General features: G+C 34.1%; 2 protein-coding genes across 2 annotated transcripts; one reads left to right on the forward strand and one right to left on the reverse strand.

Annotated features, from left to right (window-relative positions):
- Positions 1-6702: 6702 nt before the first annotated feature.
- On the reverse strand, positions 6703-9735 carry LOC110462879 (glycine-rich protein 5-like). The gene is made up of 4 exons (XM_021517115.1): positions 9686-9735; positions 8817-8880; positions 7361-7918; positions 6703-6781 (listed from the first exon to the last, which is right to left on the reverse strand). The coding sequence occupies exons 2-4, from the start codon at positions 8869-8871 to the stop codon at positions 6774-6776; spliced, it is 621 nt and encodes a 206-aa protein (XP_021372790.1). The 5' UTR covers positions 8872-8880; positions 9686-9735; the 3' UTR covers positions 6703-6773.
- A 1764-nt stretch (positions 9736-11499) lies between these two features.
- Positions 11500-13969, forward strand: LOC110462854 (acanthoscurrin-1-like). The gene is made up of 6 exons (XM_021517083.1): positions 11500-11536; positions 12083-12165; positions 12742-12924; positions 13230-13244; positions 13414-13755; positions 13894-13969. Exons 2-6 carry the CDS (start codon positions 12105-12107, stop codon positions 13899-13901), a joined length of 609 nt encoding a protein of 202 aa, XP_021372758.1. The 5' UTR covers positions 11500-11536; positions 12083-12104; the 3' UTR covers positions 13902-13969.
- Positions 13970-19196: the final 5227 nt, after the last annotated feature.

Consider the following 19196-nt stretch of genomic DNA (forward strand, 5'->3'; position numbering starts at 1 on the left):
AGACAAACACGAACATATCGCAGCCTCCCAAAATACACACACATACACTACACGCATGCATCTTGCACACAGGGGAGGCCGTCCTTAAATGACCTTAGCTGTTAATAGGACGTTAAACAAAATCAAACAAACAAACAAACAATCTTCTAGTGGATATTGTAATATTTTTATTATTGAGTAAATAATACAAATCTTGTGTCTCTTTTTTCCTGCGGAAAAGTATTTCTAGATTAATTCGTATGAAAAGATAGATAGGACATGGTAAATCTTGTTTCTGTATATGTTTTCGAATAGCTCAAATAAGTCCATGGTATGTAAGAAAGTTTGTATTTATACCAAAGACCTGTTGAAATTCCTGAAAAGAGTAAAACAAATTAGTGTCTTTATTAATCAAGTCGCTAATAATAATAATTACTTTATTGTACCAATCCCGATAAAAAATACTACTTTAATTACATTATTATACCATATTGGTGTTTCGGCCAATTTATCTGGAGATTGATAAGAATAGTGTTCATTTGATAAGTTTATCCATGCTTCAAAAACATCTTTCAAAAATGAATTTTTACAGTTATTGTGACATATTGCAATATACTCAGTTCCAAAGTTAGTCAAAATATGATCATCAACAGAAGTTCTTAAAATAATTTGCCATTTACTTGGACTTGTGTAGAGTCTCCTTAACCATGTTAATTTTAGAGATTCAATGAAAGACTTTACACGTAAAAAAAATTATACCTCCGTCAATGTAATTGTTAACAGTTATATCTCTTTTCACTTTATCTATTTTACTTTTCCACAAAGAACAGTACAGTTCTATGTTTAACTTTTTCAGGAATTCTCATCTGGGTTTGGTAAAGAGATAAAGAGATGATTAAACTGAGAAATTAATAGTGCCTTTATAATATGGATTCTACCTATTGGAGTCAAAATTCTTCTTTCCCAAGTTCTAATAATGGTCTTTATCTTCACTAGTTTTTTTTTATCATAACTCAGTTTAGGTATTCGGTGTAGGTCAACATGAAACTCAATGCCTAAAAGTATAAATGTTTGATTTCCCCACTGTTTATTCAATTGAGGGTACACAACTTCATCACTATATATTTTACTCCCAATCCAAATAGCCTGTGTTTTAGATACATTCATTTTTAATCCAGATATGTTTGCAAAAGTTTTTAGTTCATCAATTGATTCTTTAAGTGATCTCTCTATTCCATCTAAAATCAGTAAAGTGTCATCCGCATATTGAGACAGTAAAATAGGTCTATTATCAATATCAATACCTTTTATATTTTTGATTGTTCCATATTTTGATAGCTAAATTTTCAGCACACATTATAAATATATATGGTGCGATGGGGTCCCCCTGCCTACAGCCTCTTTCAATTTCGAAAAATGGAGACAAATTTCCCCCCTGATTAATAGCTGAACTTGACTTGTTTTGTAGAATTTATACTCACTTTTTTATATCTTCCCCAAAATTAAAATAATCCATAACTTCATCAATAAACTTCCAAGAAACAAAGTCAAAAGCTTTTTCAAAATCAATAATTAACAACATTCCAGGTATATTTCTATCTTCTGCATATTGCATGATATCATATACAATTCGATTGTTTTCCCCAATATAGCGCCCTGCAATAAATCCTGTTTGATCTGTATTCATTATTTTATTTCAAACTGTTTTTATTCTGCTTGCTATTGATCCTGATGCAATTTTATAAATAATATTAAGTAAAGAAATTGGTCTCCAATTTTTAAGATATTGTCGATTTTTTACTGTATACCCATCGGAGCCTGGGCTTTTATTTTTTTCATAGTTTTTAAAGTATTATCTAAATGAAATTAAAATAGCCTGCCCACGCTCAGATTCCTTTGCGAATTGAAAACCACATACACTTGAATACATGTATATCTGTGATTAACATGATAACCTTTAGTGTGATTATTTGTTCTAATAGTGTTTCTTATTGCACTCTGTTGTACAATTGGGACACACTTAAATCATGAAGGATGATTTGTTTAAATGCTTGACCCTAGCTGTTGTTTGGCCCAACAAAAGTAGATACCGTCGTCATATGACCCTAGCTGTTGTTTGGCCCAACAATAGTAATCATCGTCGTCATATGGCGCTAACTGTTGTTTGGCCCAACATAGTAGATATCGTCCTCATATGCGCTAGCTGTTGTGTAGCCCCACCAGTAGTTGGCACCGTCGTCATACAAGACGCGTATGTTCACTGTGACGTAGATAGGTTGTTGCTGACAACATTTCCTTTGCTCTACAGGATATGTCATGATTACCAGGTTTCAACTAAAGTGGCACAGGGAATATTTATTTACGAGTATTTTGCTTTTGAGTCTTCTCAGTGCATACTTTTGTTTTTGAATTTCGACTTTGAATTACGAATTGTCACTATATGGTATAGATATATATATATATATACTTATACACACATATTATTAAAATGTGTTTATGTATGGCTCATAGCGGACGTTTGAAACGTTTATCTACTGCCAGATAACAAAATATACAAGCGTTTGTAGCGTATCAGTACATATTCAATATCATGTCAATCACATGATGAAACGCTGATATATTTATATCATTATGTACCATTATCAGGGTACTGAACTTGATAATAGTCGAAAGAACAGGAAGTTCTGTCCAATATATCCCATGTGTACTTACCTGTATTGGATAGATACATTTAAAACCTTTTATAAGGATAGTTATTTACTACATTAACCACAGTCACAAACTCACTAATCTGAAGAATTAGCCGTCTAAAATTCTGTTTAAAACTTATTAAACAAGGAAATGTCTGTAAGACATAAATGCCCCGCTGTCATGGGAAATTAGTTTCAGTGTTCTATAAAAAGTAGCAACCACTTTGATCTTGATACCCTGAATGAAGTTGCTAAGTGTTTACGTTGAATCAGTCGATGATTTTCTATATAAAGCAAGTGTGACCTTGGCCTTGACCTTGGATACCTGAAATACAACGATGTCCGAAGTATACTCATACCTGTACTTGACCTTTGTATTAAGTTTGACCATAATCTGTCAAAGAATGAAGTTGATAAGTATTTACATTGAATCGGGACGGGACGGGACGATTTTCTATATATAGCAAGTGTGACCTTGCCATTGATCTTGGATCCCTAAAATACAATGATGTCCGAAGTATAATCATACTTGACCTTTGTATAAGGTTTGACCAAAATCTGTCAAAGAATGAAGTTGATAAGTGTTAACATTGAATCGGGACGGGACGGGACGCAACGCAACGTGACGGGACGGGACGGGACGGGACGGGACGGGCATGGGTGATACTATATGACCTCATTTTATGGCGGGGGCATAAACATCATAGTTGTTATCTTAAGTTTAACTGAATAACACTTTTCAATCTTCAAAATGATAGTTAATTGCTAAGTAATAAATGTCTCTTGGAGGTTGTGTAAAAACCTATTTTTAATAAACAAAATACAGATCTTGTAATTACAAAATTAGAAAAGTTTGTGTGATACAATATGCTTGGAGAAACCTCGGTTTAACGCCTATTGTTTTATCTGTCACTTCGCTTATTGCCAACAAATTTCAAGGTTACAGTATCCATTTTTCTCAATAACATATGTATACGTTTCCTTCGCCTAACCTCTTTAAAATGACAATGTAAAACGATAATGTTGGATTTTACTATACATTTATAACCTCTTTATATATAACAGATACATGTCCTTATTTGGAGCAATCATGTAGTGCATACCATGTTGGTATAGGGGATGGGGGAATTCTACCAAATGGTGTATAATTTGGCTCAGAGCCAAGAGTTCGCCGACGTGCATAGCCTAATACTAGTAAACCCGAGAAAAAGGATTTCCCTGTTTTCCATATCAAACATTATGATTGACTTTTTTCTCCCACTTTCTATCCGGGAATTACGTAAAAATCGACGATAACTTTGCGAATACTACAGTAACAAAGTAGATTTCAAGTTGACATACAAATTAAGTAAGAACACATTTGCTAACGTTTCACAGGACTTTGTTTTATTAATTGTTTATATCAGTGGGCTATATCAGATGACATCAATTAAATAATGTTACGTACACATTTGAATGATATCATGTTTCGGAAAGTCAGTCGATGAAATACTTAACATTTTAAACTCAAACAGTGTGTTTTCCACATGGGAAACGTATATCTTGCATACACAGACATGTGGAAAATATATGTATTGCATGACTGCCTGATTGATCTAAATCGTGACTAGGAAACGCATAAAAACAAACTGATTCATTTAAACTGTTCAGTATCTGGTGTACCGACGTTTTGTAACCTGACGGTATCTTACTGTTTCAAATGACAACCGTCATTGTTTAATTGTCATTTTCATCTGTGAAAAGATGTTTACCGCTAAAATACAGCGTATAACTGATATTGTCCCGCGGAAACAATACAATTATAAAACAATAGAACTGTCAAACTTTTCAAGCAGATGTTGTATTAGTAATGTACCATAAGTATACATTAATTTTCTGCTCTATTCTTATATGCGTTAAATATATTTGTTTTGTTACGTAGACCATTTATTATAAACATTCTCAATGAAGATCGATTTTCACCTGAATCCCGGATTAACGGTCGGTTAAAAAGTCTCATATAGAAAAACAAACATTTTATCTTCGGTTGTAGGAATTCAGCCGAACAGTAAAGGATATCGCTATTGCCTAATTCACGAAAATCAAAATCAATACGAAATACTGTTTTTATTTAACTGAAGGAGAGATAATAAGACATATACATTGCCGTACATCGTACATTAAACACTGATATGGTTTTCACGAGCCATTTTTTTTTCTGCAGCAAAAAAACAAAAGAAGAAATAAAATAAAATGCGTATGCGGCGTTTAGGTCGAAATAAACACGATTATAAAAGAACACATAGTAAGTGTTGTATTTGACTTCTACATAACATCACAGCTCGACATATATCTCTTTTCACTTTCGTCTTGGCCGAAGGTGATATCATTAAACAGGATATCACATTTAACTTAGGACCCATACAAACACAAAACACTCGTGCATTTCCTGTTTGACCAAGTGTGTATGTGTTAACATCTGATCTAGTAGCTCTATGATATAATTTCGATATCCTCCATTTCTGGCATGTATACCATAGGTCTAAAATTTACTTTTTTTTAAATGAAGCATGACAATCCATCTTTACTGTGATCATAGGTGTATTGATAGAAAGCTTACTTACATTTTATGAACAATTTGACACAGAAAACGCATACTTGTTAAAACAACATACTTATGGGACTGATAGTCTCCTTGTACATGTTGGATTCAGTGTTATGTATTGTTTTGTTAAATAATGGTCCTCATTTAAACATTCCCTAACAAACAGAAACCAGATTTTTCTTGTGAATTGTATAGTGTCTGAACATCCCACTACCGCTATATAACACATCCCAGAGCGGTATGTGGTTAATGAACAAACGAAAGCCGACAGGTGACATCACTCAGCATACCATTACAAGGAAACCTCCGTCCCCTATCATATAATAAAAATAATTTGAAATGCTCGATAACTGGCAATTAAGATATTCCTCTATGCGACGACACACTGTCGTCGTATCAACCAGGCGATCGTAGTTTGCACAAAATACCTATTTGTTTGTTTATTATACTGCACTGTAGTGTGTATTTCTCTCTGTTATGGTAACATCGCATCACCGTTTCAAATTCCGATTTCCGCCCAAATCATGAGCATAATTCATGGTTACAAGAAATACATAAACTGAACCTAGGTATTCTTCCATGAACCCTTTTGTTGGGATGTTTGTTTTATTTTTCTATTTTGTTTTAAAAAGGTATTATAACTAAGTCACTGCTATGTCAAAACAATGTTCTTACACATACAGCTCTAACGTCACCAGTGACCAAGCTGGCAGAATGTCAGCGTAACTGTCTGGGTAAGAATATTGTTTTTGCACACATAAAAACGTTACTGGTTTAATATAATGGAGAGTAGCTTAATATATAGAGTGTCAGTCACCTTAAACAATGTATAAGAGTTCGACTTCATTGTACTGACAAACCATGTAATAGACTGTTTAATCCCCTGACCCGTCAGTTGTGTACTAGCCATCTACATGTCTAAGGCGTTTTATATAGCCAGCGTTGGTCACAATGTAATCCATCAGCAAAAATGTCCTTTGTTGTGTTTTTTAATTGTAACGGAATATCTTTATGAGGAACATTTGTCATTTGTATGGCACTGAGGATGAATCCTAAGTTATTACCTCAGTTTTAACCTATGCTCCATAAATTAATACCATTTTCAACGGATCTGATGTCATTCATCAAATACATAAACAGTAAGCAAGGTAAACCTATGCACTACGATTTCGTACTGTGCTTCCTTGGAGCACATGTGTATGTAAATGAGTTTCTTCCCTTCAATCAGAGATGAAACAGGTAACACGATGGAGAGTCCATTAATGTCATTCTAGTTCTCTTAGGAAATCATTTGAATTGACATGCTTAATACTTGATTTTTGGCTATTGATATTTGAATGTACGATCAGAAATATTTCTTATATTGGCAGATGAATTGTTGTACTTCGTCAGTTCATATATTTTTATGTGTAACATGAACATGCAAAATGAACAATAAAGATTAAATGAAGTGCATTATTCAATTTTTAATAATTTGGCATCATTTACATGTAATGCAAGGTTAACAGGATCAGCTGGATCTAATATCCTGAAAAATAAATAAAGCATATTAGTTGAACTTAACAGTTAAAATATATAATCGAAACAATTGTCACAAGAAGTTTGAGGTCAGAAAGTACTCATTTAAACATTAAGCAAGGGAATGTAAAAAGTCACAAGAAAAGTAAATATTTACTGGCTATTTTGTCAATTAAGAACACATCAGCGATACTAAACGTCAAACGTCTTAACGTTACATTTACAACAATTAAAGGTACATTTGTAGTGTTTCCTGAAAACCGTCACAGAACGTATAATAAGGTCATATTCAAACTGTTAAAGGATTTGAACTGATGAGATTTGTTGTTAAGATATTTTCTTTTTGGAATTACAAGCTTGTTTATTGAGCGATACACATGTAGTTTCTCGTGCAGTTTTCAATTTAAAATAAAGAACAAGAATTAAAAGGATTTTTTCTTTTTTCTCCATATACCTTTTCCTCCGAATCCGCCTTTTCCTCCGAATCCGCCTTGGCCTCCCATTCCACTGCCAATTCCTCCGAAACCACCATTTCCTCCGCCCATTCCTCCGAATCCACTTTTTCCGCCTGCCTTTCCTCCGAATCCGCCTTTTCCTCCGAATCCGCCTTTTCCTCCGAATCCGCCTTGGCCTCCCATTCCACTGCCAATTCCTCCGAAACCCCCATTTCCTCCGCCCATACCTCCGAACGCACTTTGTCCTCCCATTCCACCGTTCATTCCTCCGAATCCACTTTTTCCGCCTGCCTTTCCTCCAAATCCCCCTTGTCCTCCCATATCACCGCCCATTCCTCCGAACCCACCATTTCCTCCGCCCATACCTCCGAACCCACTTTGTCCTCCCATTCCACCGCCCATTCCCCTGCCCATTCCACTGCCCATTCCTCCAAATCCACCGTTTCCTCCACCCATACCTCCGGATCCGCCTCCGTTCATGCCACCTCCCATTCCTCCTCCAGTACCGCCCATTCCTCCGAATACACCTTTTCCGCCTGCCTTTCTTCCGAATCCACCTTGTCCTCCCATTCCACTGCCCATTCCTCCGAATCCACCGTTTCCTCCACCCATACCTCCGGATCCGCCTCCGTTCATGCCACCTCCCATTCCTCCTCCAGTACCGCCCATGCTTCCGAATCCACCACCATATCCTATAACACAGAGGGAAATGTTTTATTCATTTTTTAATCCAAACCATATAAGTATGTCAATTGTATTTCTTTTTACATATTTCTGTAAAGTGAATTGGACAATGCTTTACCAAATACCTGTGTTCAAATTAATATTTATGTAAAATACATGTATTTTCATTTTTGTTATTTTACTAGTTGCCTCCTAATGATAAACAAAAATTTATGTAAAAAAAACATATATTGAGATGTCCGAAAACGTGTGTAGGGATGTACCGCACACCGGCGTTTAAAATGATGACCATCGCCTTACACTCCTTGAACGAGTATGACTGGATTTAAAGTGTTATTTCTATATTGCGTATTATTATATATTTTCTGTCCCTTTTCCGGCCCTGATACCGTATCTAGTTTTGATTCCTTTACGGACAACTTGGTTTTGATGTTGCCTCCGTAGTTAAGATGACGTAATTAACAGGGCAACACTAGTGGAATGTCCATTACTTTGTATATTGTGGAATAAGAATAAGAATGATGGACTAAGAAAGCTCTAATCTGAATATCAAGTCAGTTTACGTATAACGCCAAACAGTGTTATAATTGTATTGAGACATATATTTTTTTCCGTCCATTTAGGACGCATACGTAGTACAAAAGGTCACAAGAATTAAACATTTATGTTTTAAACATTACGAAAAAGATATTGACATAAAGGGAGAGGCGCTTATAAAATCTTTCACAACATGATAAATTAAAACATTTTGCTACAGCATATAATTTATCATCGAGAAATATATTAATGTAAAAATTGAAATGTCACAAATTATATTTCGTGTTCAGAAAGTAGCAGGGATAATTATTGAAATGATTTGGAAAGATGTACAGAGACACCTATTCGACATAATTCTTTAAGACATACCAGCAGCTGAGACAGCAGCAACAAGGCAAACGGCAAGACAGATGTAGGTATTCATCCTGAGGATCTGTAGACAGACATGTGTAGACAAATAATTATAAAGGCATTACATTTATTAAACATGTTGATATTTTGTATACTAAACTTCTTAACGAGCCTTTAAACTCATGTATTTATAGAACCTGTAACAGTTTGTAGCTACTGCATGTTCTGATAACAGGGATATATCGAAATACTTGATACCCTGAAGTTATGTCGGGAAAGAATTCATAGTTTTCTTTCCACAGCTAGTAAATATAAGACAACGTTATGCATTTTAAATTGCGATAAATTCACATGATACATTTTAACTTTACATAATAATGTTTAACTTCACATGGTCAATTTTGAGCTACTGTAGCTAGCATTGTCTATCGCACCAAAGTTGTGATGTAGAGACCATAGCGTTATTCTTATGTATTTCACTACGTACAAAATACTCACAAGCAGGAGCTAAACGGAATCAATTATGAAGATACTTTAAGATATGTTAATAAGGATGCTTTGGCACATTTCTGATAGTGTTGATTATGACGTTTGTGTGTCATCCCTCAAACATTAAGTATATTAATTAGAGAGTAATATATTTCTTTATTATAAAAGAGGTTTAAAACACCAATCTGAGAAATTACAAGCAATTGCCACCTTGATATTATGAGACTCAAACAGATTAAAAGACGAAGGCTTTATAGTACAACAGACAAACGTGTACCAAAACGTCAGCACATACGACAAATCCGGAACTGTTAGTCGACACAAATCGGCAATAAGATAATCCCAAAATACACTCCAAAAAGCACACAAAACGAGGTATTCTGAAATGTAAGTCGTACCTTGAAAAACAGGCTAGGAAATCTGCTGATGTCGGAGGGTAGAAAGGAGATGTGGTGATTTGTAACCTGAGGATAGCCACTATTTATACTGTTAGAAACGGAAGTCTGTAAAGAGCAGGTCATCACCTACATGTACGAGAAACACATCATTGATTGATCACAGAAATTAAACCCGTTAGAAAATGTCGCATATTGTTTTAAAGTTATTTAATTGTCGACAGTGGACCACATCAATATGTTTGTAACATGTAAAGTGCATGCTCAGCATGGGATAAGATACTCGGCACGTACTTGGGAATATGCATTGCGCTTTGAAGACGGTGATTGCATTAACTTGTTTTCTGTACGTGGTTGTGTAAAGGTAAAGCGTTATTGCCGACAGACACAATGCAAAATTAGATCAAAGGATAAACGTTATTTGCATAATGTAAAAGAATATGTAAGGGATGTATTTCGCATCAAAGAGTAAATTGATCAGAGAGATGCATCATCTTAATGAAATTAAAACAGTCTGCCCACGCTTAGATTTATTTGCACATCGAAAATCACATACATTTGCAAACATGTATATCTGTAATTAAAATGATAACTTTTAGTGTGATTATTTGTTTTAATAGTGTTTCTTATTGCACTCTGTTATAAAATTGGGACACATTTAAATCATGAAGAGGGATTTGTTATAAGTGCTTAACATTTCAAAAGTAATATATTGCAAAATATGTGTAGTAATGCCCCTTGTATTCATATCTCAGATATATATTTTTTACTTCGGTTATCAAATGAATTGCAAAGAAAATAACAGAAATGGTAAAATAATGTTAAAATTTTAATAATTTCCACGAGATGTAGAAAGCCTTAAAGACTATCATACATACCTGTGTTAAGTAAGTACGAAAAATGAGATTTGAAAGAAAATGAAAATAGCTTTTCGTTTTTACTATTACCTATTTGTTGTATAACATTGCTTTTTTGTTCCATTTTAGTCTGTTTATCATATTGCTTTGGTTGTGAAAAATGTAAAACAAACGTCCGATGTATGTAAAAAACTGTACAAAATATCACATTTAATATGCAAGCATTAAAACAGGGAGTTGTTTACTACATTCACCTTTTTTTTTGCCCAAATCGGGATTCAAACTAAAAAAGGTGTGAGGCAAGAATACATCCTTCACACATATTTATCTTGGTATCATATAAGTTTTGTTAGTCCGTAGTACACCATCAACTCTGATTAATACGTTATGATCAACAAAATGGAGACATGAACGAAGTACATTCGATATGTTATGATTATCATGTTCTTGTATGCAGTGTATTATAGGGAAATAGTATATTTTTTACATTGTTTTATATCCGTATATGCAGTTGTATTATGTATTCTCAGAATTACATGTAACATGCTATAAAAGCGACATGATTACAAAATGGAAATCCTTGTGAAAAAAATGTTACTAAGGTATATATTTTGTCCAAACAATGATTTATATAATTATAAATATATCTAACATAATATAAAAATAATTGGATCGAAAAATAGGCTTGAAGTACATATACGTTTTTTGTAATAAACGTATGCGTCATCAGGAACATGCGAACTACCCACACCTGATGTACATGTAGTTACAGCTAGATGTAAGAACGTGTTCAATCAATTATATAAATAACATTAATTCTATCAGATGTTCAATACAAGTGATTGCGGTGTAAAACAGTTTCGCACGATCTGACCAGACCCAATCAAAGACATTGCATGTGCAGACTTCCGTCTCATTTTGTATAAATAAAGACCCTAATCTATCTTCCTCTGCACCACCTCTCCAGTCCTCCACCAGTATCTTCTAGCCAAGTCCGGTACGTTTTATATTAAATTGATTATGCTATTTTTTTTTATACATTAGACCTAATTATCATTAAAAAAATATTGTAATTATAATTAAATGAATTCAAGTTCGTTGTGAAATATCTTGATAATCATTTAAAGAATTATTGATTGCTTTTGTTTATATTCATACATTGCTTCATTGTCACTATACAATTTATTTTTGAGATATAACAAGAAGCTTTCCGAACAGAAAATTCATATATAAGGTATTCTTTAGATGTGTTTAACTGTTGAAAGCTAAATAAAATTGGATTCGGTATATATACTTAGTATCTAAGGGTAGGCAGAAAAATGGAATAGAAATTATTTTTCGGAACACTTATTCTTTAACTAAACGATTTATATGAAATTAGATGATTTGATTAGCTAAACCTTGTTAGTTCAAATGATTGTCGGAACAAAAGACACAAGTAGCATGTTCATCCTGTTAACAGTTTAACTTTTCGATTGNTGTCGGAACAAAAGACACAAGTAACATGTTCATCTTGTTAACAGTTTAACTTTTCGATTGTAAGGTATTCCTTTCAGAACGCAAAAATGAACACCTATATATGTATGTGTTTGGCTTCATGCCTCTTGGTCGCTGTAAGCGCTGCAGGTAAGAATCATTTTACAAAATAATCAATTTTTGATATTATGTATGAAATATAATAAAAGCTGAATTTTGAAATAAAAAAATAAATTAAAGTATAAACTAGTAGACTTCCAACAGATTAAGATAGTAATACCTTTATTTACATTGATTCTGTAATCATGAATTATCAATATGATTTTACAAATTTTAATGTATTTAAAAAAGCTTTGTACTTTTTGAAAATTTAGAAAAGCAAAATGAAATAATAGTATGAAACAGGAGACTTCCATNCTTTGTACTTTTTGAAAATTTAGAAAAGCAAAATGAAATAATAGTATGAAACAGGAGACTTTCATAAATTTAAAAATATCAATACCTTTATTTACATTGATTTTATAATAATGCATTATCAATATAACATTCCATAATTAAAATAGGTTTGTAAGTTCAGTTTGAAGCTTTTGTAATCATCATTTTATGGTATGACTTGACAATCTTTGGAATGGCGCATATTAATAATGAACAATAAATTATTTCATTAAAGATATATTTACTGTAATCAAATGCTAATGTGATTTACGCAATATCTATTACTGACAGGATATGGAAATGGATTCGGAAACGGAAATGGTAACGGAAATGGCGGCGGAAATGGTAACGGCAATGGCGCCGGAAAAGGATACGACAATGGCGCCGGAAACGGTTACGGCAATGGCGCCGGAAACGGATACGGCAATGGCGCCGGAAACGGATACGGTAATGGCGCCAGTAACGGCGGTGGACGTAAGTTTTTATTTAATAAATTATCATATAAAACGAACAGAAAGTGATTCTGATAAATGATTTCAAGATTTATCAAATAAACTACACTGAAAATAAATATCTTAAATAATTTGAGTGGATCACACTGTAAACTGTTGGTTTCTTAACCAATATATTTTTATGATAAGGATTTGTTGATAATCTGTTTCAATATACACTGACTGGTGGGTCAGCCTATACACAAAGTAATACAATTTGCTGTTATAAAAACACATGTTGAAATATCTATGTTTAAAATTTTTGATATTGTGTACTTTTTATTTCAGGTTACAGGAGAGCTGGTAAGTTTTCAACGTTTTTCATGCCTGATATTTTCAATTGGAGGTAGTTAAATATGAAGAGATATGTGATGAAAATTAGATTTTATAAAATAAAATGCAGAATAATCATTTTTATAACAGGAATATCAAATAATAAAGTGATGTTATCCGACATAATGGTTTTTATAAGGTTACGGAGGTGGTGCCGGCTCTATGGGCGGAAGTTTCGGTGGCTCCGGAATGGGAGGCAACGGTGGATTCGGAGGAATGAATGGAGGCGGATTCGGAGGTATGAACGGAGGTGGATCCGGAGTAATGGGCGGTGGAATAGGAGGCAAAGGCGGATTCGGAGGAATGAACGGAGGCGGATTCGGAGGAATGGGCGGTGGAATGGGAGGCCAAAGTGGACTCGGAGGAATAAACGGAGGCGGATTCGGAGGAATGGGCGGTGGAATGGGAGGCCAAAGTGGATTCGGAGGAATGAACGGAGGCGGATTCGGAGGAATGGACGGTGGAATGGGAGGAGGAAAAGGTAATAATGAACATGTTTGATATATCTCAAACGAAGAAAAAAATCAGATACATGTATGTCGCTTTTAAAATATTTATTAATAACCGTATCATGTGCATTGTATTGATTATTAACCGAACTTCCTTTTTTCTCTTTCAGGTTACTAGATGACTTGCCTGTTCGTTAAATCTTACAGTTTATAATAAAATGGATTTAAAATAAAATATTCGGAGAGAAAACATTTGTTGCTTGTATATGTTAATGTCCTTTTAAAATGGTTAGGTTCCTATTGCTATTTGATAACTTATAATAACAAATGGTGAAAGACAGAGAACAAACTTGTAAATGCCATAACAATCAGATGCTTGTAAAAGTGATATATTAAGATTTAACAGCATCACAAACATTGATATTAGTTTGTCAATTGATTCAAACTCATATTGATGTTTGTATCAACATATCGAAACTGAAATATTTCCCGGTATCGTGTTACACTTTCTTGTCACTTCCTACCTTTGACCGTAACCTTGCAGCATCAGACCTCTCATATCTCAGATATTCCATATCTACACTTGTAACTTCAGCTTACAATATGATTTGTATCCCTCAAAACATCATACCGTGTTACTGAAATACCAAATTATATAAGATGACAACTTGTTTGCCTATAGTGCATTTGTCTATTTTAAATTTTATTGCAGTGTAATTAACTTTTGGCATAATGTACCGTATATATTACCAGGAGATAATGGAGCAATCACTTGTGTGTACAAATTGTAATGTTCTCCTCGATTCCTGTTCCCATATCATAGAAAAGTGTGATAACAGTTTTGATAATCAGTCGTTTCCATTAGAGACATATTTTCAAATGGCAAATACAAACACCTTTGTAGCTAACACTGTCAAGTACTTGTGATAGTAAGAAACCTGTCTCTGTGAGTGCATTGTGGTTATCTGACGTCCTTGACAGCACTTTCCAAGAAAAAAAGTTAAACAAAAGTAGTTCAATGAACTATAAATTATTCATATTTGGACATAATGATATACAAATGATAACCTTGTCGTATATAATATTATATAATAATGCCATTACAAATTTAAACGGCTTTTATTTCTTTGCTAGGTAACAGATGTTAACAATCACGTGATAAAACATCTTGTCTACATTCGTGTTGATGTGCTATTTCTCTATTCAGGAAATCTTAATGATGATTGAAATCAACAAGATCGCGGCGTTATTGTAAAATCTCTTGTACATAATGTCTATGTTCATTTGGCTTTCTGCTCGCTCAAGGCTGTTCTTGGGAAAAGGTAAATTTCCAACTTTTGAGTGGGAATTGAAAGTAAAATAAAATGGAATGGGTAGATATTTGTCAATATCACTCATGTATCTAGAATATCCTGTAACTTGAAAATTTTCTGAAAGTGTGAATCAACTTGATATAATTTAGGTGGAAGTTGTTATATTACTTCAAATGAATAACACATAAAGTCGATACTTCTCAAAGAAATAGTACAAAACGGTATTAACTAATTTCCAAACTGTTGTTGTTGTGTGTTTTTGACTGTAATTGTTCATTGTTTCCCTCTACAATTTAAAACCAACATACTACTGTAGCTTTACACAAGTTCATATCTGTTGACACCTTGGCAGTAATTATCACTTCACCACAAAATTCTATTACTTACAAAAATGGTCGTTACGTTTTCTTCCCTCAAAATAATATTAGATATAACAGGTATATTGAAGCTATATAATATAGACTTTCCTTTGTACTTGTGTATCAGCTGTTCTGGTCTAGTATCTTGTTTCAGTGTGCTTACGCCGTTATGTAAGTCTCTTTTTCATGTATAGAACAACCAAATGCTTTGTACAAATATGGCTTGAATTTATACACTGTTGAACGGTTAACTTGCATTCCATATAGTTGGCAGGTAACACTGTAATATAGATTGAGCTTATAAAAAGTTGTGTCGGTGTAATGGTTAAGAATATATGTAAATCTACGACATATAGGGCTACTACAGAAAAATAGCGACCATGTTGAACCCTTGAGCTATATTTTGATGTTTCTTTTACATACTATGTTAAATGAGTTATTTTGTCCCCGAACTTACGTTGTATACCTTATTCTGATATGGATAGCTAGAGATAAATTTCAAATATATGAGAGTCCTGAAACTGCTTTTTTCGACGAACTGTTGAAATCATAGGCAAATGTTTGAAATTTCCCTACATTTTCTCCTCANTGAACCCTTGAGCTATATTTTGATGTTTCTTTTACATACTATGTTAAATGAGTTATTTTGTCCCCGAACTTACGTTGTATACCTTATTCTGATATGGATAGCTAGAGATAAATTTCAAATATATGAGAGTCCTGAAACTGCTTTTTTCGACGTACTGATGAAATCATAGGCAAATGTTTGAAATTTCCCTACATTTTCTCCTCGACCGGCGTTAGTGTTTTGAGATTACTGATTATAACTATTCCTTTGATTTACCGTTCTCTATAAAACACCTTTTATCAAAACACATAACCATAACGAAATTTACATTACTGACATCTCTTGTCTATAAAAAAATCCTTCTCAGCCATTTTCAGTCTTTCCTAGTTTTCCAGGACTTCTTTCCAGATCATGATGCTACATCCATTATTTCTGTAAATAACCATCGCCGACATAAACAAATATGCCATTATCTATAAAAAGACTAAACATATACTGCCATTTCCCTTCACTAACAAAAGTCTTTTGACCAAACTCAGTCTCAGAGAAGCAGCGATAACCTTCAATTCAACCGTTTTAATATAATATTCACATAGTTTTGAATAAAATGATCCTCGTTTACTTTGTCAGTTTTACTGTTCCCCATAAACACAAACAATTAATCATCTGGATTAGTAAAGCAATGACTATATAGTTGAATCGTAAGGGTAGAAGTTATTTTATGTTGTAAATACTGTGTGAATAGAAAAAAACAACTCATCAACACGTATGTAGTTAATATAATTCATCACGTGACTTCTGTTGTCTTTGCTAGTGCTTACAAATACGGCATGTGATGAATAAGCACTCATCGTGTCTAGCCGTTCAGTCCGTCGTTCTTCTAATAACTGGACTATTTAGGCTAAATTGGTGTTTGTTTTGAATAGAAAAAAATAACTCATCAACACGTATGTAGTTAATATAATTCATCACGTGACTTGTAACATGTGTTTCCTCCTGAAAGAAATAACAATAATCTCAATTTGTTTTATATACAATTATATGCAGTAATATATATTCAAAACGTATATCATTTTATAAAAGTATGAATAATAAATTTTTCGTGTTCAACCAATCATTTCTATTGTCTTTACAAGTTCTTACAAAGACGTCATGTGATAAAAAAAGCACTCATCGTGTCTAGCCGTTCCATCCGTCGTCCTTCTAATAACTGGACTATTAAGGCTAAATTGGTGCGCGTTTTGAAGAGTGACTATTGGACAAACACGACTAATTTTGACACATTTTTCCATTTATTTATGCATACAAAACATGGTCTCATTATGTCTTATTAGGTAAGTTTCGATATCTATCAAGTTTTAGCATGTGTGTGAGAAGGGGGCCTAACAAGGTCCTAAATTGATGGGAACAGTGTTCTAAGAGAGTTGGTTGATATTCATTTTGACAATCGTTTTTCCCTGTTTGAATAAAGATATTTTCAGTATTAGTGATCCTCTAGAATTAAGCAGATCATATTTTACTTCACGCTTGCCTCTTTCGTAATTGATTTATGCATCCATACACTACAACGAATGGAAAAAGGGTCACCCTCTATTGGGAATTGGCATCAGATTGACATAGGGTTTCCAAAGAGTTAACACGAAATGGAATGTGTATGGAAGGTTTAAATAAGAAAATGAAGATTAAAACAAGGATATATATTTTCCTGCTTTGCTAGGTTAAATTATAATTAGTAATAAAATATGAACATATTTTGTTCAACCAATCGTTGCCTCTGAAACTTGGGCCTGCTGACAGAGACCTATATATGCAAGATACACACACATGACCGTGCACCGTTCTCATTATAACACGAACCTATCTGTATTGGTCATATTGCTTTGTACTGGCCATACAAGATGATGTCTCTGACAGAAACGACTGAGTATGACAACTTTGACCCGGAGTGCTACATGAAAACCCACGATTGGTCTACCTCTGAGGAAGAGGAAGAAAGGATCATATTTCAATTCAATGTGGATTTTATGCATGATCTTTTTAATTCAGGTAATTGTGAGATAATATTATAGGACTCTTTTATGCCCAGGGGTGTATTGTAGGAAAATTCCGCCCGAGGGTTTTTGCGATCACTTTTTGTCCGTCGTCGTCCGTCGTGCGTCCGTAAACAATTTACATTTTCGACTTCTTCTTCAAAACCCCTGAACCAATATCAATGAAATTTTGCAGGAACCTTCCATGGACAAAGGTCAACAAAACTAGTGGCCGGTTTAGTCCCAAGCCCACAGGGGCCTGAGGGGCGGGGCCAAAAAAGACTCGAATTGACTGAAATTTCAAAAATCTTCTTCTCAAGACCCAGATATGGTAGAATCAAATACTCTTCATAGATGGAATGGACTTAAGGTGCTTTACCAAAAATGTGAATTTCATGACCCTGGGGTCTCACGTTTACCCCTGGGGAGGGGGTAAACTTTACTATAGTTTATTTCGGGAAGGAGGGGGGGATTTTTATTATGATTTATAATGGCAAATGATACTTTGAACATAACATGTTAATAACTTGATTGGAATTATGACATTGAGTTGACAGTTTGATACTTTGAAAAGTTTGAGCCAGCCCTACCCTCAAGGGCTGTAGGGTGGGGCCCAAATGAGTCAGTGTGCTAAAATGTCTTCATTTTCCTTGTTTAGAATCAGAGGTGCTAGTTTCAAATACTTTTTAGTCTTAAATCTGTATGCTAGATATTGAATAAGGTGGTTTTATTGTTTTTTGTCAATTTGAATAATATTTCTGTTCAATTTAAAAACAAAATCAACTCTCTGTATAAATATATCAGTTGACCGTTAAGGCCCATGGGCCTCTTGTTATCTCATTCCAACTACCAGAATACGATAAGATACCATGACAATGCGTTTTGATTGGCGAAAATTAAAGTATAAACTACAAAATATAATACAGAAACATCGTTTTGACAAACAACTACATAATAAATATAAATATAAACCTTATTAATTTTACAACAATTATGAAACAAGTTATTTCAACTTATATTAATCACCCCGGATGTAAGCGTTCGTAGGGTCTTAATGTGGGAGAAACACTTGGAGAATCCAAGTGGTCGGGCAGATAATCCTATACCTTTCCGAGTCCGATAGGGGAATTGAAACCCGGTCGTCTTGGTAAAAGGCGAGTGCGCTATTCACTGCACCACCGCACCACCCGACCCCCCCCCCCC

The sequence above is a fragment of the Mizuhopecten yessoensis genome, unplaced genomic scaffold, assembly GCF_002113885.1.
Source record: "Mizuhopecten yessoensis strain PY_sf001 unplaced genomic scaffold, ASM211388v2 scaffold10839, whole genome shotgun sequence".
NCBI classification, from domain to species: Eukaryota; Metazoa; Mollusca; class Bivalvia; order Pectinida; family Pectinidae; genus Mizuhopecten; species Mizuhopecten yessoensis.